Raw genomic sequence first — 22,079 nt, 5'->3', positions numbered from 1 at the left:
GTTAACCCATTGAGACAGTGTATGTGCTTCAAACATACACAGCTTCATTGACTAGGTAGGGATGTAGTGGCTTGGCTTACCTTGGGGACACACCGAGTGACAAGTATCTGGAAGAAAAAGCAAACTAGTCTTTGAGTAATTGTTCTGTGCCAGGCTTGTACTAATTCTTTATTCTTTATGTTACCTCAATTTCAATAGATAATCACTCTATGCTGGGTAATCATATTATTTTTACACTTATTTGTTTTCTTTTAGATACTAGGAAACTTGGTATCAGACTTTGTGGACACCTTCAGGCCCACAGCAAGGATAAACTCCATTTGTGGTAAGATTACAATTTAAAGTACGCTTAGTATACTAATAATACCTGATCTTTAGTGACTGTGAGTCTGCTGGACAAAGCTGATAGATGCCTCCCATGGGTGGCTTGCCACTTTGTAACACTCGAGGGAACTGATAATAGTATTTATTTTCAGGTGCTTTGGATAAGACAAAGACAGAAATCATAGAATGGTATAACTTTCACATAAGACCATTCTAGAAGTTGTGTTACCTCATAACTAGGAATGCTTTCTATTTTGTGTATTTTAATGAACTTGACATAACTTTTACTGTATTTTATGTTTGGAATTTTAAGACAAGGTCTGTGTAACCCACACTGGCCTCAAACTATGTGGGCAAGGGTGACCTTGAACATCTGATTCTCCTGTTTCCACCTCAATGCTAGGATTACAGACATGCTGCTACACAGTTTATGTGGTTGTGGGGATGGAACCCAGGGTTTCATTCCTGCTGACCAGTCACTACCTGAGCTGTATCTCTAACCCCTGGAAATGCTTCTTAAACTCTTGACAACTGGAAATGTCAGTAAGCTTATTCTGCTGTGGCCATAAATAATATTGGGAATACCAGACTCTTCCAATCCATTGTGATTCACACCTTAGCTCTTGGTTGGATATTTTATCTATCATCTTTGCAATGCCCAAATATTGCCTAATTATTTCTAGAAATTATGGTAGCCACATAACTGTCTGGGAATACAGACTTTTGTAGATGTAACCAACCATCTTATAAAATAAGAAACACAGAACCAATGTAAAGGAGAAAGCCAAGAGGTCAGAGCTCAGAGCTAAAACCTTACCCTTCCTCCTGCAGTGGTCCTACCTCTCCGAAAGAGACCTACTTCCTGTGTGTTTGTTTTTATATAGTCTTTCTGTTCTGCCTTCTCATTGGTTGTAAACCCAAACACATGACTGCCTCGTCTCTGCCTGTATGTACAGCCCTCCAGGTCTTAAAGGTGTGTGTCTCCAATGCTGGCTGTATCTCTGAACACACAGAGACTTACCTAGCTCTGTCTACCAAGTTCTGGGAATAAAGGCGTGTGGCGCCACCACCGCCACGCTCTTGCTATGGCTCTAATAGCTCTGACCCCCGGGCAACTTTATTTATTAACATACAATTAAAATCACATTTCAGTACAAATAAAATACCACCATAGACTTTTCTTTTCTTTTTTTTTTTTTTTAATAATCAGATATTGAGCATTTCTTACAAGTCAGTGCAGTGTTAGTCACTGGGAATATAAAAATAAACTACATAAATTCTAGACTGAAAATTCTGAGCTCTAGTTTTTGTAACTGGTTGAATATTAATATCATTAAATGAATTATAGAAGTGAAACAGATCTTAAGAAAGATGATGTTGAGTTTACTTCAGATAGTTTGAGCTTGGAGTATCTGTGGTATCTACGTGACACTGTTGTTGAGCGTTAACCCTAGAGAAGAGATCTCAGGCTGTGTCCGTAGTTCCATCTCATAAGCATCGGAAGCTTTGTGTTGTGTATAGTCAGTCTGCTGCCGGACTGCAGAGGTGACTGTGCACCATTACAGCTTTGCTAGAGCAGATGGCCAGCTCCATTTGGCTCTGCACTTGGCTGATCTCTGCCTTAGACTCTTAAACAAAATGCAACAGTTGTGAATTTGGAAGCCTTGTACAAATTGATTGTTCAGCCATCTGAAAGGAATACAGGTAGTGAAAGTTCTCACACTTGAGTCTGTGACAGCACTGTTAAGAGCATGTAAACCGGTGCCTGCTTCAGCATGCATAGTCATGAAGTACTAAGGAGGTGTGAAGAAGCTGGCATTGCCTCGGTGAGGTTTACATAGGAATATTCTTGTAATGCGTGCAGGCCGTTGCAGTCTTCTGCCTGTCGTCAACAACTCAGGAGCCATCTGTAACTCCTGGAAACTGGACCCTGCAACTCTTCGCTTTCCTCTGAAAGGCCTTTTGCCGTATGATAAGGTATGTATTAATTAAATCCAGTGTCACTTTTGGCCACTTAAGAGTCGCCATCCCGTATTGTCAAGTGTTCGATGCCAGATGCCTCGTAACAGTCTGGAAAAGTCAATCTTGGATCTTTGTGAGTTCGAGGCCAGCCTGGGCTACCAAGTGAGTTCCAGGAATGGCGCAAAGCTACACAGAGAAACCCTGTCTCGAAAAACCAAAAAAAAAAAAAAAAACCTTGCCCTATTTTGGGCTGGAGAGATGGCTCAGAGGTTAAGAGCACCGACTGTTCTTCCAGAGGTCCTGAGTTCAATTCCCAGCAACCACATGGTGCCTCACAACCATCTGTAATGGCCCCCTCTTCTGTATACATGATAAATAAATAAATCTTTAAAAAAAAAAAAAAAAGTCAATCTTAAAGAAAGATAGCTTATGGCTTACTGTATTTTACAGTGTGTGTTTTGGTGTTGTCTTTGGTTTCGGTTTTGCTAAGGTCTTGCTATGTAGCCTTGGCTGGCCTGGAACTCTGTGCAGTAGTCTGGCCTTGAGCTTGCGATGGCCCCCTTGCCTTTGCCTGCCAGTGCTGAGGTGGCAGCTGTGTAGTGCCACATCTGGCTGTGGCTATTATGTCATTCTACTACCCGGATATACTCTGTGGTTTGTGGATCTGCCTTAGTGGTACTTAGATATAGAAAACTCTCCTTAAGTAGGGCTCCTGTCCAAGGCTCTACGTTTAAAGAAATAAAAGACTCAGTGTCTGAACTCAGGACCTGCACACACTACTATTGGTCTTTTGGCATCTACCTTTTCAAATTTGGCAGTAGTGGTTGACTTGAAGAGATTGTTTGGGAACTGCATCCATTGTCTTTGGTTAGATTTCTAAGCAGAAGATTCTTTCCTTACAGCAATTTTTACGACAAATATGGCTGTCTGAAGTCATGTTTCCAAGTTTAATACCAAAGCAAAGCAGGTGTGTTTTTGGAATCACTGGGGTTTTCCTGTTAAGAAAGAGCGGTCCCCCTTGCTGCATTAATGAGCAGTCTTGCAGATTGCCCTGGCTCCGAAGTCTAGTTGTCCTTAGAACTGTATCCACAAAGCTAGTTGTTGTGGCTCAAGCCAGTGACCCCAGAACTTGTAAGGATGAGGCAGGAGGACACTACGAGGTCTGGCCATGCTGGGCTTCATAGTAAGTTCCAGACCAGAGTGATTCCCTATCTCAGAAAAACAAAGCAAAAACCAAGCAAACAAAAATGACCTGTGTCTACAAACCAACCCTTACTATGGAATTTTCTGTGTAAAACTGACTGGTTTTTCTATTTTAAAATGGCCCAGGGAATTCTTTTTTTTTTTTTTTTTTTTTTTTTTTTAATTTTTGAGATTTTTATTTTATGTATATGAGTGTGCATATCTGTCCATATGACACATGAATGCAGTGCCTGTGGAGGTCATAAGTTGGCATCAGAACTGGAGTTACAGGTGGTTGTGAGCTGCACTTTGGGTGCTGGGCATCAAACCCTGGTCCTCTGGAAGAGCAGCCACTGCTCTTACCAGCCAGGCCGTCCTCCAGCCTCACAAGGAATCCTTCACAGTGACTACTTGAGGGGTGTGGATGTCTCCTGTCGCTCTCGCAGGTAAAGCACTAGTGAAGAACGGAGCGGCAAGCCGTGTGGAGCTGGAGTGAGCTGAGGACGGGGACCACTGCAAAGGAAAAAATACTTATTAAATAGGCGATGATGGCTCTTCAGTTGTACCTCACAGTTCCACTAGTGCAGTTTATAAAAGCAGATCTTAAAAATCAGCTCATAAATTGCCCTCCATTCATTTCAGTATTCCATCTAAGAGATCTATGAAAATACAATCAAGTAACCGTTATGCAAATAGTATTTGAAGTAAACTTTGCAGTGACTGTCAGAGTGACACCCGGAAGTAAAGATGATGTGTGTGCTGGAAAACAGAGTCTTCTTATATATGTCTAGCAAGCACTGCTGTATTAGAGCTAGTATATTTAAGTGCAGGTTCACCAAAGTGACACAGGCATCACCCTACTCCTTTCCCAAAGCTGTGTTTAAGTGCTAAGGTTACTTTGACAATCTTGCTAGAGACACAGGACCCAGCAGCTTATATTAGAAATACTCAAGCTGCCAGGTGGTTAGAAAAAGAGCTGCAAACTCAGGAAAAGGTTCTATTTTTGGGTGTACCTTTGTACTAGTAATTGTATAGCCTGGATTTAGTTAAAAAAAAAATTGTATGCCTAGATACATAGAAACTTCTGCAAAATTGTCAGTTTTGCATAGAAAGGAAGCAAAAATCTTAGTGATGCTTCATTATGTCTAAGAAATATCACCAAGGACAAAGCCTATCTAAATTGACAATATGAAATTGATGACAATATGAAATTGACGTTTTAAGTAGAGACTCTAATAAAACAGAAAACTGTAAATGTTTTGTTTACAGGAAAAGGGGGAAATGAAAAGATCTGATTCTAGTGTTGTCTTGACTTTTAACCCTTAAAAGACCTCACACAAGGCTTTCACCCTGGTTTTCAAATAAGTGGGAACACATAACTAAATATAATTTCCCCCCACCAGATTTCGTGTGCTGGAAAGGTAACAAGTGCCTTAGAAGGTTTTACTTTTAATTCCAAATCATTTGAATTCACATTTGTTAATCTTGAAGCAGTAATTTCTTTTTTATTTCCCTTTAAAGGATCTGTTTGAACCACAGACTGCTTTGTTGAGATATGTATTGGAGCAGCCTTATTCCAGGGATATGGTCTGCAATATGCTAGGTTTAAATAAGCAGGTACTGTACTATGCCAGAAGCCAATCTCACCTGTAGATCTGCACTGTTCTTTTCTATTTTCTTTGCTGTAGTTAACTGAGCAAAACAGTTAAGAATTCTTTGATGATCTTTTTAGTATATAGTTTATTCAACAATGTTTTCTTCTATCATTTATATATTGCATTAAGAATGTTTAAATTTGAAGGGAGGTATTTTTAAAGTTGGTTTGTTTTGCATTGCTTTTTTTCTATAAGGCCAGTTTCAAGTTACCTTTTGCCAGAGAAACCTACACATGACTTAACCATTTTTTTTTTTTTTTTTTTTACCTTTTTTTGTTGTTGTTGTTGGGGTGTCTTTTTATAACCCTTGATATCTTCAGAGTGGCCGCCTTGCTGACTTTTTCTTTTTCTTTCTTTCTTTCTTTCTTTTTTTTTTTTTTCTTTTTTTGATGTGTGTTTGTTCGGTTTTGGTGGTTTGACATGTGGGCGGGTTTGTGCTGACTCTGGGTTTCTTGAGGCTGGCCTCATAGTCACTGTTTTGTCTTTTCTTTTTTTCTTCCTTTATTTTTGTTCTGTCCTGTCTTGTCCTGCCCATCCTCCAATGCTCTAGACCTTGAACATTGCTCAGGTATGTTCACAACCTTACTGTTGTATTGTGACTAACGATACGCTGGCCGCTTTGTAGCCACTGATTCATTTAGACGATACGTGTATGGTCAGGGCTTGAAATTGGCGGGACCATGCTGAGACCAAGGCCACTGAAAAACCTTCTTGGGATGTGACAGTTCTTTTTGGTGGATGGTTTTTGTTTTTGTTTTTGGTGGTTTTTTTTTTTAATATATATTTTTTTGGTTTCTTGTTTTTTAAGAAAGAGACAACACTTGGCACTCAGTAAAACCTGTCACTTTTTGATGGGACTTTCCCCCCCACTCCGTTTTACTGTTTTCATTTGAGGGCTAAAGCTAGCCTGATGGAATTTTCCGAGTTGGAAAGATTGGTGGTAGCCTCGTATCTTTCCAGACTTAAGAAAAACAAATAACAACAACAAACATACTTGTGTTGATTTGCCTTAAAACCAAAACAATTTTAAAAAGGAAAGAAAAAAAAACATTTTAATAGAGATACATTTCTTTTAAAAGTTGGAGTGGTGAGCTTTAAACAAGGAAGGCTTTTTTGGAAATCTGGGGATTGACTAAGAAATGTCACACTCTTAGGTGGCCCCACACCTCTTGACAAACACCCTTCTTTGTCCTTCTCTTAGAGTGGGCTCCTCGGTTGAAGCCCACCTGTGGCAGGAGAACACCACGATGGCTACATTTGACATGCCAAACTTTTATGCAGTCCCAAGTCTGCTCCAGGACTTTGTACCTTTGAGATTTTAAGCAAAATAGTGCTTCCAATTATTTTTGTTAACAATTTTTGAGCCCAGCATAATTAAAATAGAGCCACTTTTTGATTTTCAAAAGACGCTCTTGTCTAGGCTCAGTAAAGTAGCGTTGCTGTTTGCAATACCATAGTGAAGGTTGTACCAGTGCTTCCATTGATAAAGCCCTATTTTTACGGACATACGGCTTGGCCATAAAACTTGCTCAGTGTTGAAACTGCATGCCAAACTCATGCCAGTAGTAGTTCCTTCTTTATTACTTTCAGTTGGTTTTTTCTTCTAAAAATTTACCAAGTTTCCTTGTTTGGAAGAGCCTTTATACATGTGAAACTGAAACTCCTTGACCACTAAAGTACCTGACAGTCACCTCCTGTAATCTGTCACATTAACATTTTAAATACCAAGTCATTAACTCCAATCCACTTTCACCTGCGCTAGAGGTAAGTATTAGCTAACTTTGCAAGAGTGCTTCACACTTTGTCTTAAAACTAATTTTTCAGTGAAAGTTAAGTCATACTTGACTCAATTTTTTTATAATACGGTGACTAAATGTCATTCGAGCTGCAAATACATCCCCCAGATATCTTCAGCTATCTGTGGCTTCCCTACCTCCTTTGGGGAAAGGAGGCAGCTAGCCTCCAAATAGAAATTGACAAAATAATTCCAAGAAGAGTATTTACAATCTGATCATTTTAATTAAAAGTTTCAACCTATAAAAAGTTTATGACTAAGACTTAAATCCATAAAAAATAAAGTTTATAATGGAAATGCTGACAGAACATTATTAGTTTTGGTCCCACCGAAGTGTAAACATTGTCAAAAATTCACGAATCATCAGTAATTGTTGTCATAGGCAGCTCTGTAGTGAGAGGGTTTACAGATGCAAGATAATATGCCGAAGGGCCGCCTTGGTATATTATTTTACATATGGAAAGTAGGGTATAAAAGAACATGCAGGCTAAATCCACATGAATAAAAAGGATCAAATCATCTAACTGCATCTTTTATCATTACAGAACTATATACCCTGTGCTGTACTTTCTTGTTCTTTCTCTAACAGTGCAACAATTAAAGCTTGAAGACTTTAGGGCCTGTCCATATTGCATTTTCCAGTAGGAATTGGGCTATGGTTAATCCTAAAATTGGTCACAGACAGGTCATAAATAGCCCAGTTCCACAGCCACAGCAAGGTAGAATGTTGAGGTCAAACACAGTGGAAAAAGAAATGTTGTGTTCTGTGTTTACAGCAGAGTTTCTATCTTATTTCTTACAATTAAAAGCATCACAAATCACTTACACTTCTTAAGCTTTTGTATGCTGTGTATAGGCTCTGGCTACCATCTCTCTGAAATGCCTCTGGAAGCTATTTACTAACATAGGGATCTGGTTCTGATTGGCAGCCTCCTTGGTTAAAGTAGGGGATTAATAGACAAGAGAGATTTACTCCTCCCAACTTGCTCTGAATAGACACTATTAAAATTGATATAAATTTCTATTAACTTGAGCCCTTAGAAGTAAAGTTTCTGAAATTTTTTTTTTTTTTTTTTTTTTTTTTTTTTTTTTGGTTTTTTGAGACAGGGTTTCTCTGTGTAGCTTTGCGCCTTTCCTGGAGCTCACTTGGTAGCCCAGGCTGGCCTCGAACTCACAGAGATCCGCCTGGCTCTGCCTCCCGAGTGCTGGGATTAAAGGCGTGCGCCACCACCGCCCGGCAAGTTTCTGAAATTTTTAATGCAAAGGGGAGCTGTTATATAAAAAGTGTCACCTGCCTCTCAGTAGTGAGTATGAGTGAATGATGAAAAGCAGTACCATTTACCAGTTTTCCTAGAGGTGGGAAGGAAGCAGGGCAGGCTAGGGTTGAGGGTTAAAATGGGGTCTAGTACAGTTTGAACTATTATGTAGAAAATTAATTTTAAAATACCAAATTTGGATGTTCTCATTGTTAAAAACAGGTTTAAAATAAATATGCATATAGATACACTATAAACTAAAAGCTCAACATTTATGCCAGTCTAGTGATTTATAAATTAAATTGTTAAAGCTTTGAAGTGTTCACTTAGTCCACTTTATGAGACAATCTGAAGTATGATGAAGACTTTTGGTTTGAAGGTACCTATTTTATAGTAATTGAAAACTAAAGCAAACCAATTGTGGTGTCACACCTCTAATCCCAGTGCTCAGGAGGCTGAGGCAGGAAGATTGACTCAGGTTTGAGTTCAGCCTGGGCTTTATAGTAAGTACCAGGTCAGCTAGAGCTGTATAGCAAAACTTGGCTTTAAAACACACACACACACACACACACACACACACACACACACACACAAAAAAAAAAAAAAAGCAGAAAACTAAAGCCTGGATGGATGGGTGGGTGGGTGGGTGGGTGGGTGGATGGATGGATGGATGGATGGATGGATGGATGGATGGATGGATGGATGGATGGATAGATGATAGATAGATAGATAGATAGATAGATAGATAGATAGATAGATAGATAGATAGATAGATAGATAGATAGCTGAGGTACCTTAGGCTGACCTGGAACCCTCTGATACAATGGGCTGCCTTTACAACATCCACGTAGCCCTGCCCTGGTGTCAGCCGGTCTGCTCTGCCTCCTGAGTACTAGCCTGTCACAAAAGTTACTGAAAAGTAGAAGGACAGGTCATTTTATATCTCAGGCCTTTCTTCCTTTGTTACTGCCAAACTGGTCAATAAAGCCATGTGCTTAATCCACCTTTATGTTTGGTTTTAAGGAAAGTACCTGACTTTATCCAAAAAATTAATCGAATACATAGTTTGCTACCGTCAGATGCCAAGGTCTAAGGTAGCAGAGCGACCCCTGGTGTATTCTATTCTTACTGAAAAGCTGGGGTGTGAACAGGCATGGCATAGGCTGAAGGATACCAGCTTTAACAGAATTTCCAGTCGCCTTTAGTTTGTCCTAATTCTAGAATTTTTGGCATTCCTCTTTAAACCACTAACCATGTGACATCACAACATGGCCGAAAACTTGTAGGTAAACATCCACTCTTTAAAAAAACAAATAGCTCATACAAGAAAGGGGAGCCCCAAAATGGCTCAGGTGCTGAACGGTAGTTTCATTTAGTTTGTTCCTTTTTCCTGAAGTAGACTGATGGAAGACCTCCACAGATGGAGGAATAGTTGAAAAATTGGCTAGTCTCCAAAGCAGAAGCAAATTCTCATCACTAGTAAAAAAAAAATTCCTACTGGAAATCCTGGCTTTCCTTCTTTTCCCAAATTTTTCTGACTCTTGTCTACTTCGAATGACCTCGTTCTAAACTTGTGTTGTCTGGCACATCTCCTAGGTTGTCGGTGGTTGGCAGAACTAGTGAATTTCAAGCCCTGTACACAGTAGTTGCATGCTGACTTGAGAACTAGTCTGTAGTGTTGTCTGTTGCACTCTGCTCTGCTTCATACTGATAAGTACATTTGGAGGAGGAGTACTGGAGTCCCCACTGGTGGTGTTTCGATTGCTCTCTGTAAACCTGTAACGTGGTGGAACTGTGACCATGGCCTTGTGTTTCTGGAAAAACGTAATACGAACCGACCATTGACGCTTACTGTTCTGGGTAGATGTCTGCTTTATCTGCATGCATCGAGAAAGTGCAGCTGTGGTGGAGCTTTACCATGTGGAGCTGGCAAAGCATGCAAAGAGGGTGCAGTGGATTGTTCTGTTTCTCCAAATTTGTCCCCATTTTGCATTTTTCTATGAATTCAAGAAATCATATCCCTTTTTCATGGCAAAAGACATCGATAATTAAATCTAAAGTATAGGGAAAATCATCTACATTTTAGTAATTGTGTTCATTAGAAAGGCTTCCAACTGCCTGCTACTACATAATACAGCATTTAAAAAGAAAAAAATGAAGTTGCTTTTAAAATATGACTTAATTCTGGTAAAAGTACATTTTAAATCACTTTTAAAAGCACAAATCTTTTTGCCTCTAGAAAGGGAAGTTGCATTTTCATTGTTAGTGTTTAAATCAACTCTTTTTCTTGTTTTAGATTTTAAAATGATCTAATTGAAAATTAAAGCTGCATTATGTTTGACCTTCTAAGAAGGGAAGAGCAGAGGTTAACTCAGAGATCAGTTTCTTTTTGGTTATAGAAGAAGTTTCCATTTTGAAATCAGGATTATTGCTACACATTGAAGACCAGACATTCTGATAGCTGGTTTACGTTTGTAAGTGATGGAACTGTGGACATGGAGCTGCCACTTAAAACCCACAGGTTTACATATTGCTTCATTTGCTTTTTCTAAATATTTAGTCTCTGGAAATTTAGGTATCTCCTAAAATAATGGTATCTCCCTCTCATGTCCATTTTCACCTATTGTCTTAACAAAGTAGTAACTGTACTTTGATTGCCTTTTGTCAAATTGAAACAATTCTGTAGTCAAAATTAAAATTAATTGGAAGCGGGAGACATGGAAATGTTTTTCCTGAAACTCATCCTGTGGTAACATGACATGATGCAGCTTTAATAGACTAGATCTAGCCTTAACTTCAACTCCATCCCATGCTTCTCAGCCTCTTGTCACAATTAATGCCCATTAACTGGTGATGTCAGAACTAACCAGGAGGCTTTTGGAATACTGTGTTCAATCTCTGCCCTACAGCACAAGCAGCGCTGCCCTGTGCTGGAGGACCAGTTGGTGGACCTGGTGGTGTATGCCATGGAGAGGTCTGAGACCGAGGAGAAGTTTGACGATGGGGGAACAAGCCAGCTCCTGTGGCAGCATCTCTCCAGTCAGCTCATTTTCTTTGTGCTTTTCCAGTTTGCCAGTTTCCCACACATGGTCCTTTCTCTCCATCAGAAGGTATGTACCAAAGCGCACTTTGCTGAGAGCCACGCTGCCTGCTGCTGATGGGCATGGCTTAGACTGCTTTGAGCACTGCCAGTGTCCTGGGTTCAGAGGGCACAGAAGTCGGGGCCCTCATTTTGGTTTTGTTTAGCTTGCTCCCCCACCCCCTTTTTTTTAAAGGTGGGGGGTTTCACATGTTGCCTGACTGGTCTGGAACTCACTGTATAGACTAGATTGCTCTGAAACCCACCTGCCTCTGGCTTCCAAGTGCTTTGATAAAGGCATGCTTTTCTATGCCTGGTTTCTGTTTAGACCCTTGATGGTTTTTAACTTTTCAATTTTCTTTCTAATTATAAAAACTGAATGAATTTGTCATTCATTCTACATAGTCACAATGCCAGGACCACGTAATACAAAATGAAAAGACACTGCAGTACCACCAAGGAGTCCTATGATAGAGGGGAATATATATAATATATATTATATATATGAGCAACTTTATTGTAGTAGTTGTTACCATGTGTCCTAATTAAGTGCCTGTTGCTGTGATAAACACCGTGACCAAAAGCAACTTGGGAAGGAAAGGGTTTATTTCATCTTACAGTTTATAGTCTACCACAAAGCGGGGAACTCAAGTCAGGAAACTGGAGCTAGAAACTGATGCAGAGGCCATGGATGTATACAACTTGCAGGTTTGCTTCCCGTGGCTTTCTCAGCCTGTTTTCTTCCACAACTGAGGACCATTTGCCCAGGGTGCTGCCTCCATATCTATCAATCATCCCAGAGTTAACTACAGGCATTTTATCAAATGATAGAGGCATTTTGTCAGTTGAAAGTCTCTCTTTCCAGATGACTCTGGCTTGTGTCAAATTGACAAAAAACAAAACAAAACAAAACAAAAAACCAAACAAACAAAAAAACCAGCCAGTATACCATGAAAGCATGTTTCCCTACAGAGTAAGTGAAAGTCCCTAAATGAAGATCTCAGAACTAGCTTTATCAGAGATTTGGTTTTTTGAGACAGGGTTTCTCTGTGTAGCTTTGCGCCTTTCCTGGAACTCACTCTGTAGACCAGGCTGGCCTTGAACTCACAGAGATCCACCTGCCTCTGCTTTCCGAGTGCTGGGATTAAAGGCGTGTGCCACCACTGCCCGACTCATCAGAGAGATGTTTAAGCTAATACTTCAAAGATGAATAGAGTTTCCCAAGAGAAAAACATACAAAGTACGTTCCTACCCGTACTATTAGTTTTTGGAAAGAGGCAGTTACATGAAAACTGGAAAGAAACTATGTTCGGATGATAGGAGGAGAGCAGGGAGGCAGACAGGCACAGGCAGCTTCCTGTGGGCACGGAGCTTAGGTTTTCTTTGGCAGCAGTGAAGAGTGACGTGGCAGCATCGTGTTGGAGAAAGGACTGCTGATGGCAATGCGGAGTAAGTTTAGAGTACAGAGAGAGGCAGGACCAAAACAGGGAGGGAACCAGTGCAGGGGGGGGGGGGTGAAGGTCTGCACCAATGTGAAGGAAGAGCCAGAGCCTAGACAAGATGGGCTGAGGAGTGTAGAGCGGGGCACTGGCAGGGACCTGAGGCTTTAACAGGCAGCTAGCACTCACCGCTTGCTCCCTACTTTCCACCCGGTCACGAGCAGAAGGACAGGGCAGTGAGTTCAGGACGGGGAGACACATGGGAAGTGGTTGTCGCTGTAAGATTTTAGGGGCACTGAGTGCAAATGAAGACGCAGTACACCCATAACATCACTACAGCGTGGATTCTTTTATACACACGCACATGCACACACTGATTAAATTTCTCCTTTGATTTTATATATGCATATAGTACGTTCTGTTTCTTCTCCACCCCACCCTCTTGTATTGCCCTCCAGCTTGTGGTAAGCCAGAGTCAGTGCGGTGTGTGTTTGTGTGTATCCTCTCATCTTCAGAGCTGGGTTTCATAAGGTGTGGCAGTGTGCAGTGAAGCTGGGGATTCCAGGACCCCTAACTTTACATGCTGGGGTATGCGTGGAACACTGTGTGTGTGTCAGGTGTAGGTGGATCACGTCCTCTAGCTTCCCTGGTCTGGAAGATCATGCAGCAGTAGAATTGGTGTGTGTGTGTGGGGGGGGGGTTCATTTCTGTCTTTGTCAGCCAAGGTGTACTCAGGAGAAAGGAAGGTAAAGCCTAGCACACAGCAGACAGACATACAGACAGACAGCATAGCACACAGCAGACAGACAGACAGACAGCATAGCACATAGCATACAGACAGACAGCATAGCACACAGCAGACAGACAGACAGACAGCATAGCACACAGCATATAGACAGACAGACAGCATAGCACATAGCAGACAGACAGACAGACAGCATAACACACAGCAGACAGACAGACAGCATAGCACACAGCAGACAGACAGACAGCATGGCACACAGACAGACAGCATAGCACACACACAGCATAGCACACAGCAGACAGACAGCATAGCACACAGACAGACAGACAGACAGACAGCACCTAAGATGCACACAAACAGCACAGGAGGTCCAGAGACTTCTACCTTTCCTGGTTGCAGTGAGTACCCTGAGTACCACAGTTTTTCTCTGGAAACAGGAGGTCGGGATCTCTTGTCTGTCAGGGCCTCATAGCAGGAGTGTGCACATGGGTGGGGGGTCCAGCGGCCTCTTACCCGCCAGGGTCCATTGTTGGCGGGGCTGAGGAAGTGTGCAGCAGTGGAAGGTCCAGGGGCACAGGAAGAGGGTCTTGAGTCTTTACCTGTCTGTTAGGTACTGGGAGTGGGGGGCATACGCATCGGAACAGCGTATCTGAGGACCCTTCACCCTCATGCTCTGGGCGCTGGCTGAATGACGGAGGTGTGCACCAGGGCAGTGTGGTTATTCGCTAGAGATAGAGAATTCTAACAAGTTCAAATTCTTTGAGCTGCTATACCCCTTTACACACCAGAAGTTTCTACTAGAATCTACTGTAAATGAGGAGACTTGTTTTAACTAGCTCTTGAGGGATTGTAAGTTAAAAGTAATTTTGGGGCCGGGCGGTGGTGGCGCACGCCTTTAATCCCAGCACTCGGGAGGCAGAGGCAGGTGGATCTCTGTGAGTTCGAGGCCAGCCTGGTCTACCAAGTGAGCTCCAGGAAAGGCGCAAAGCTACACAGAGAAACCCTGTCTTGAAAAAAAAACCAAAAAAAAAAAAAAAAACCAAAAAAAAAAAAAAAAAAGTAATTTTGGTAAAAAGTATTTGTGTTTTTTTTTTTTAATTATTTCTTTTTTTTTTTAAATTTTATTATGTATACAGTGTTCTGTCTGCACACCAGAAGAGGGCACTAGATCTCATTATAGATGGTTGTGAGCCACCATGTGGTTGCTGGGAATTGAACTCAGGATCTCTGGAAGAGCAACCAGTGTTCTTAACCTCTCAGCCATCTCTCCAGCCCAGTATTTGTGTTTTGATAAGGGTTTTTTTTTTTTTAATAAAAATTACATAATATTAATTTTTATTCTCATGTATACATGATCAACTTAATTATGTCCTAAAACTGATTTTTTTTTTTTTTTTTAGTGTGTGGTTTAAAGGTGCAGGAAGAAACACATGTAATTTAGCAGGCTGAAATGAGACTAAGTGATTACTAAGCACAAAGTTAAGATGCTGACTTTCTGAGAACAGAAACCAGGTTGGACACCTTTGCACATCAGTGAGTGTGACTGGACTTGATAAGGAACTGAGAGGGAGGAAAGGCTTGTTTGACCTCGCAGTTTTTGAGGTTTCTTTCCGTGGTAGTTTAGCTAGGATGCTTTTGAGCAGTGGCAACACAGTGCCTCATGGTGCGGGAACATGTGACTGAAGACATGCATTTACCTCAGAACAGCCAGGAAGCAGAGAGAGAGGGGCCACTGTCCAAACAGCCCTTCAGTGCTGTGCCCCCAGTGACACAGCTTCTTCCCATAGCCCGGCCCCTCAGCACTCCACAGCAGCTGCCAGCCAGCCTTCAGAGCACATGTGCCTTTGGGGGTCACGTGAGATCTAGATTGTGACGCCAAGGTGCTCTGTTAAAAACAACCCACAGCTTTCTACACCCACGTCTTCAGTAGCTGTGTGAACATTTGTACTTGAACGTTTGGTGTTTTTTTTTGTTTTTTTTTTTTTTTTTACAGTTAGCAGGGCGAGGACTGATTAAAGGCAGAGACCATCTGATGTGGGTTCTGCTCCAGTTCATCTCTGGAAGTATTCAGAAAAACGCACTTGCTGATTTTCTTCCTGTCATGAAGCTCTTTGACCTGCTGTATCCAGAAAAGGAAGTAAGTTTGACCGAGTACTTAACAGAGAGGTTAAGCTTATCCGATTTATGTGCATTTTGTAGAAGAGGACCAAATCACAAGAGACTTTATTTCCCAGGCTGGGGCTCACTCTGATTGGTGGTCTGGGCAGTCTCTTAACATTTCTTTACTTGTATGTAAAATAAAGAAACTTAACAAGGTTATTTCTAACATCTATCCTAAATAACAATTGATATCTAGTGTAGAAAATTCTTCCTACACATTCTTAGTAATTGTATTGTTTTAAAATGCCATAATGTTCTTTTAATCTGTACACATCACTCAGTGGTCGGATAATAAGTGTGTGTTAGTACCTAGTTTTTGTTTGTCGGCTAGGTCTCAGGGTTCCCTAACCTAGTTTCTGTTAAAGTGCTTGAGGAAGGCATGATTTATTTTGATGGTTGTCATTTTCTAGAAGCACTTAATAGAAACATTTTAGACATAAAGTAGAATAAACAGAGCAGTAACATTCATGTACCTCTCTGGTGAAGCTACTGTCTCGTTCTGCCTCTTTATCATTTTTGTTGTTGTTGTTAATGCTGGGTGATTTTAATTTTAAAGCAGATTCCAGCTATCTATATTGTTTTCAATATCCAGCATATTTTTGTTTTCTTTGTTTTTTGGTTTGTTTGTTTTTTTGAGGTAGAGTCTCACTATATAACCTGGATCTTGCTGTGTTCTCCAGGCAGTTCTCAACTTCAGGATTCTCATGTTTGCCTAGTGTTTCATTGTTTTCAAGATTTTATTTTATTTTTTTAATTATGTGTTTCTGGGGGCTAGGGGAGTTGTGTACATAAGAATGCAGGTAACTGCAGAAGTCCTGAGAAAGACTTCTTTGTTCACATCAGATCCCCCGGAGCTGAATCTAGGTGGTTTTGAGCTGCTAGTATGGGTGCTGGGAACCCAACTTAACAGGTCCTCTTCGTGAGCAGTGAACACCTAGTCTCTGAACCATCTCTTCTCTCCTCACCCCCTTTTTTAATCTTCAAGAAGATTACATTTTTGTCTTGGTCAGGGGATAGGGGCACACTGTGTGCCACAATTCACAGGTGGAAGTTTGGGACAGTCTGTTGGGATCAGTTTTCTCCTTCCACTGTGTGGATCCCGGGATTGGCTCAGGTCGGCAGGTCTGGTAGCAGGTGTCTACTGATGGAGCCATCTTTTTGATGGTCGTTGACACTGTGTGTGTGTTTGTCTCATTGTGAGCTAGTGTCTCCGTACAGCTTGCTCTGCCTGCTCATCCACGTGAGTGCTGGGATTTCTGGATTTTGTGACTATGCTCATCCTTTTTATATCTTGGAAAATATTCTGTGCGGAGATTAAGAGATTGAGTGATGGAGTCCAAGTTTTTCCATAAAGAAGTAATCAGTGTTGGAGGAGTGTGTTTAACCTGACTGTACAATGTGTACATTATGTGATGCCACATTAATATGTACAGTTGTGTGTTTTTATGTGTGTTAAAAATTAAAACATTTGCAAATTTTTTTTGATATATTTACCTCAATTTGTTATGATTTGTGTATTTGTTTAATATTTCAAAATTAAACTTTAAACGATTTTTGTGTAGTAGTTCTGTGATAGGGAAAGCTTGGCTAAGCATCTTTTATTTTTTGTTGACTAGTAGAAACATGCCAACTAGACCATCTTTTTAAAAATCTTGTGCTGTAAGGTCTCCTTGTAATGTTGACTAGTCAAGAGCTATCAGGGCCAAGCTAGGTGGGAGCTTTGAAGAGTCACACTGTAAAGGACTTCTAAGATATATGTGACCACTTAGTTCTCTTTCATATGGAAGCTAATTGCTGTTTTCCAGTGTATTCCAGTTCCTGATATTAACAAGCCCCAGTCAACGCATGCCTTTGCAATGACTTGCATTTGGATTCATCTTAATAGGAAAGCTCAAAACGACAACTCCAAGCTCCAGATCCCAATACCCCATTCCCTGAAGCTTCACCATGAGTAAGTCGTTTGTTACTTGGACTTAATTTCCTTTTTTTCACTAATAATGGCTTGGAGACCAGTACTGATTTCAGTATTTCATAGGAGCCTGTACCGTGCTCAGACCCATGCCTCATTTGCCTTTTATTTTATGAAATACCCATGATCAGTCTTTTCATAGTGAAACCAGTAATAAAGGTGTATGTTATATTGAAGCAGATAATAATTCTATTTTAATTTGTGAGTTATTTCTTCATCCTCTGAAACTTAGCCTAATATAGTACATTATGCATAGTGTCTTGACAAGTATCCATTAATTGTTAGTGTAGGATGAAGTTTCATCTGCAGTATTACCCAAACTTTAATCTGCAGAATCACTCTGTATCTCACTAGAAACTGTAGTGTCTGTAAGAATAAAGATAGGATTAGTAACTGCATACGTTTGAAAATTTTAAAATGCAGATTAACTTCATGGATGTTATTTGTGTTTTTTCTATTTAATAAATGTGGTATTTTAGGTTCCTACAGCAAAGTCTGAGAAATAAAAGTTTACAGATGAATGACTATAAGATTGCTCTGTTATGTAATGCATACTCCACAAATTCAGAGTGTTTTACACTACCTATGGGAGCACTAGTAGAAACTATCTATGGAAATGGAATTATGAGAGTACCTCTCCCTGGAACAAGCTGCCTGGCTTCAGCATCTATAACCCCCTTACCAATGAACCTCCTGGATTCGCTGACAGTTCATGCCAAGATGAGGTGTGTTCGTTTTATTTAATTGGTTCCATATCTGAGAGTTGATAAAAATCTGGTATTAACTTTTTTTGTAATTGTAGATGTATATGTACATATATGTCTTGTCAATGCATTTCAGAAGTAATTTCTTCACAAAAATGAGTGTTGTTAGCTACAGAAATTAGAGACTATAGAGAGGAGCATGGAGCAGATAATGACCTTATCCTTTTCATAAGAGATGAGCTATGTGTTGTTCTCAAAAAAAAATGTGCCGTCTGTCTTGTTTTTCCTACAATAAACACCTTTTCACATGATTTTTCCCCAAAACATTGAATTGCTACAACCAAGTTTCTTATGAGGCTATAAGCAGCCACTCTGTGTTGCTGGGCCAATATTGAGGTTTTGGTAGTGTCTTCGTATCAAGGAGATGTTGATGGATGTTGCCTTTATAACAATTGTGCCATCTGTAGGTCATTTGCTTTCATTTTTTCTTAAACAGTTTTCGGAACGGAGAGTTGCTGAGTCCTGGAATTTAAGATGTTAGGTTTTTACCTTATTAAGTTATACACAGGGACACTTGTAGAATTGTGGTTGTTCCTTGGAAACAAAGACAGAACAGAGGCAGAAAAGCTTCTGTTGGCACTAGAACTCAGGTACCCAGAGTCACCAGGCTGGGACTGTAGGGAAGCCTGGCCCAGCCTGCTGAGAAGCCGGTGTCAGTACGCACAGAAGCGGGGTGTGTGGGGTCGAGCAAGACAACTGTGGGGTTCATTTGAGCTGGCAGTCTAGCTGACGTGGGTAGCAGAGCGCTGTCTAATCTAGGGTTTCAGGGATTTATTATTATTATTATTGTTATTATTAAGGAAAACTAGACAATCCAGGAATTTCCGTTCCCTCAATTTTTAAGTATTGTTGTAAACCTAAGACAACACTGTGTAGGCCAAAGAAAGCATGTCTGTATGTCAGCTCTACAAAAGCCTTGCTTTTGTCTCTCAAATGGTAAACATTGTGACAGACCGTATGTTACTTTACTTCCTTATGTGACAAGTTTGAACAAAGCCCTGCTAGAACCGAGCACTTAGGTCTTAGCAATAATTTTTAAATAGTTTTGTGATAAATGTTTCCTTATTTCTCATGATGCTTAGTTACCTATTTGAGAGGAGAAACAGGCTAAAAGCCCTGAAGCAGGCTCTTAGGTCTTGTACGGACAGTTACTCTTTCCTGAGCAGAAGGGTCCCTGTGTGATTGAATCAACTGCACCCCAACCCTAAAGCACCATAGAAATCACAGTTCATTTTCAGTAGTTCAGGCCATCATTACCAAGTGTCCTACACAGCTTAAGCATATTAAGTGAGCCGAGTCCATTAGAACCATTTCATTTCAGATTATTAGTAAGTTGCCACTGAGTAGAATACCTCCTGTGTTTATATAGACACAATTTCTCATTTTGTTCTTTTTTTCCTCCTCAGCCTTATTCACAGCATTGCAACCAGAGTGATAAAACTTGCTCACGCAAAATCCAGTGTCGCATTAGCTCCAGCTCTGGTGGAAACTTACAGTCGTTTACTGGTCTATATGGAAATAGAGTCTTTGGGCATCAAAGGATTTATCAGTAAGACAAACTCACTGCTCTTTCTAATGATGAACACATTCATTCATTCAAGGGGTACTCTTCCACGAGCTGAGGATGCAGCAGTAAGCAAGTCATTGGCTTGAGGCCAACCTGCTGAGGCAGGGGGCAGACAGGGAGTAAAGTAGGCAACTGGCGAGCTCCTTAGCGTCTGTCAGGACAGCAGCTTGTTCTCAAGTAGATGACAGGCAATGGTAGCACGCTAGCTGGGATGCACTGAGCAGAATGGGGTCCTCTTCTGCGCAGTGCATTCCTGGAGGCCACAGTGTTGGGCTGAGCTGAGTGCCGAGTCTGGCAGTGCGGAAGGAGAGTTTCATACACTGCAGAAGACAGTGTGAGTATTTGGCAATTCTAAGTAAGATGTACTTTCTTACTGGAAACACTGTGATTCATTTCACAGACAGTATGGTTTTTTTTTGTGTGTGTGGGTGTTTTGGGGTTCTTGTTTTGTTTTGTTTTTTTGAGACAGGGTTTCTCTGTGTGTTTTTGGTGCCTGTCCTGGATCTCGCCCGGTAGACCAGGCTGGCCTCGAACTCACAGAGATCCGCCTGGCTCTGCCTCCTGAGTGCTGAGATTAAAGGCGTGTGCCACCACTGCCTGGCAATAGTATGCATTTTGACCATAGTAACTCTTTTTTCCTCAGAAGGGAATCCAGCTTTCTTTGGATGGAAGAAAGAATGAACAAGGAAGGATGTTAGCTTTGTTGTTTGGTCTAGTTTTTGGCTTTTTGAGACAGTGTCTCCTACATAGGCCAGTCCAGGCTGGCCTCTCACTTTTCATGTAGGTGAGCCTGGCTCTGAACTCCTGATCTATGCCTCTACCCCCCAAATGCTGGGATTGCAGGGATGTGCCGCCGCACCTGACGGTTTTTTTTTTTTTGTTTGTTTGTTTGTTTGTTTTTTTTTGGTTTGGTTTTTTTAATATTAAAAATTGAATCTGGCCAGGCAGTGGTGGCACACACCTTTAATCTTAGCACTTGGGAGGCAGAGGCAGGCGGATCTCTTGGTTCAGGGTCTGCCTGGTCTACACAGTGAGTGAGTTCTAGGACAGCCTGGGCTACAGAAGCTGGGGCTCTGTTTGAGGTGCACTAGTTGCAGTGGTGTCTGCCTGTAGCCTCAGCTGAGGAGGTTGAGGCAGGAGACTTGTCGAAGTCCAGAAGGGAAAGATAAATTCAGTGTGTATTTAGGCTCTGGATATTAACCCCTATGAGTAGAACTACGTGTGTACTTGTGTGTATTTGTTTTTATAGTCATGTCTCTGCATACATCCTGAGTGTGACAGTCTTCAACTATATCCAGGTATGTCTCTTTCCGTAACGGGTGCCTGGAATTCTTGTCCCTCTAGGTCAGCTCTTGCCTACTGTCTTCAAGTCCCACGCCTGGGGCATTCTGCACACACTTCTGGAGATGTTCAGCTACCGCATGCACCACATCCAGCCTCACTACAGAGTTCAGCTCCTCAGCCATCTCCACACACTGGCTGCCGTTGCCCAGACCAACCAGAACCAACTCCATCTGTGGTGAGTGCTGCAGACTGCCCTTCCTTGGACTTAGTGTGCCTGTGGTTTGAAGTGGGAGACTTGATCCTTCACCTTCTTTTTTTCTTATTTGCCATAAAATTGAAATTCTGTTCCTAAGACACTATCGTTCTAGCACAGGAGTGGAATGCAAGTTTTTAATAGAAATTGGATTTAAATGTGCTTTAAGTCACGGTTAAAGTGTCATTTTAATTTGTCTTGGAGGGTTTTCATCTAGTATAAGCTATCTTTTGTCGAATGTGTAAAGAGGTCAGCAGCTTCTCATTGTAAAATTTACCATCAAAGGGGGAGGTTTTTTTTTCTGTCAAAGGAAGGAAATGTGTGAGCTTTGTGATTTTACGTTTTAATAATTCTGCAGTTGGCTCTAAGGGCATAAATCTAAACTGTGCTTTCCTGCTCAGTGTCGAGAGCACTGCCCTGAGGCTCATCACAGCGCTGGGGAGCTCGGAGGTCCAGCCGCAGTTCACGCGTTTCCTCAGTGACCCCAAAACGGTGCTGTCCGCAGAATCAGAAGAGCTGAATCGCGCCTTGATCCTGACCTTAGCCAGAGCAACCCATGTCACAGGTAGAGACCATGCGAGCCCCGTGGGAGTGGGCACTCAGGAGGTGCCAGGCCTGCTGGCTCCGTGAGATCAGTTCCTAATG

The 22,079-nt window shown here is 41.3% G+C and overlaps 1 protein-coding gene across 2 annotated transcripts in view; it reads left to right on the top strand.

Annotated features, from left to right (window-relative positions):
• The window catches only part of Med23 (mediator complex subunit 23), a 47,478-nt gene that overhangs the window by 8,968 nt on the left and 16,431 nt on the right, over positions 1–22,079 (top strand). Inside the window, exons 8-18 of one of the 2 annotated variants that reach the window (XM_006986697.4) lie at positions 256–325; positions 2,189–2,301; positions 4,990–5,085; positions 5,674–5,691; positions 11,084–11,284; positions 15,431–15,574; positions 17,403–17,548; positions 18,046–18,291; positions 19,737–19,879; positions 21,242–21,416; positions 21,836–21,999. In XM_006986697.4, coding sequence (XP_006986759.1) covers positions 256–325; positions 2,189–2,301; positions 4,990–5,085; positions 5,674–5,691; positions 11,084–11,284; positions 15,431–15,574; positions 17,403–17,548; positions 18,046–18,291; positions 19,737–19,879; positions 21,242–21,416; positions 21,836–21,999 — 1,516 coding nt within the window. The remainder of the gene's footprint in view (positions 1–255; positions 326–2,188; positions 2,302–4,989; positions 5,086–5,673; positions 5,692–11,083; positions 11,285–15,430; positions 15,575–17,402; positions 17,549–18,045; positions 18,292–19,736; positions 19,880–21,241; positions 21,417–21,835; positions 22,000–22,079) is intronic. The other variant, XM_006986698.4, reaches the window with a different exon arrangement.

Source organism: Peromyscus maniculatus, chromosome 16 (genome assembly GCF_049852395.1).
Source record: "Peromyscus maniculatus bairdii isolate BWxNUB_F1_BW_parent chromosome 16, HU_Pman_BW_mat_3.1, whole genome shotgun sequence".
Lineage (NCBI taxonomy): Eukaryota > Metazoa > Chordata > Mammalia > Rodentia > Cricetidae > Peromyscus > Peromyscus maniculatus.
Note: the sequence above shows the minus strand (reverse complement) of the source record. Positions and strands in the feature narration are given on the sequence as shown.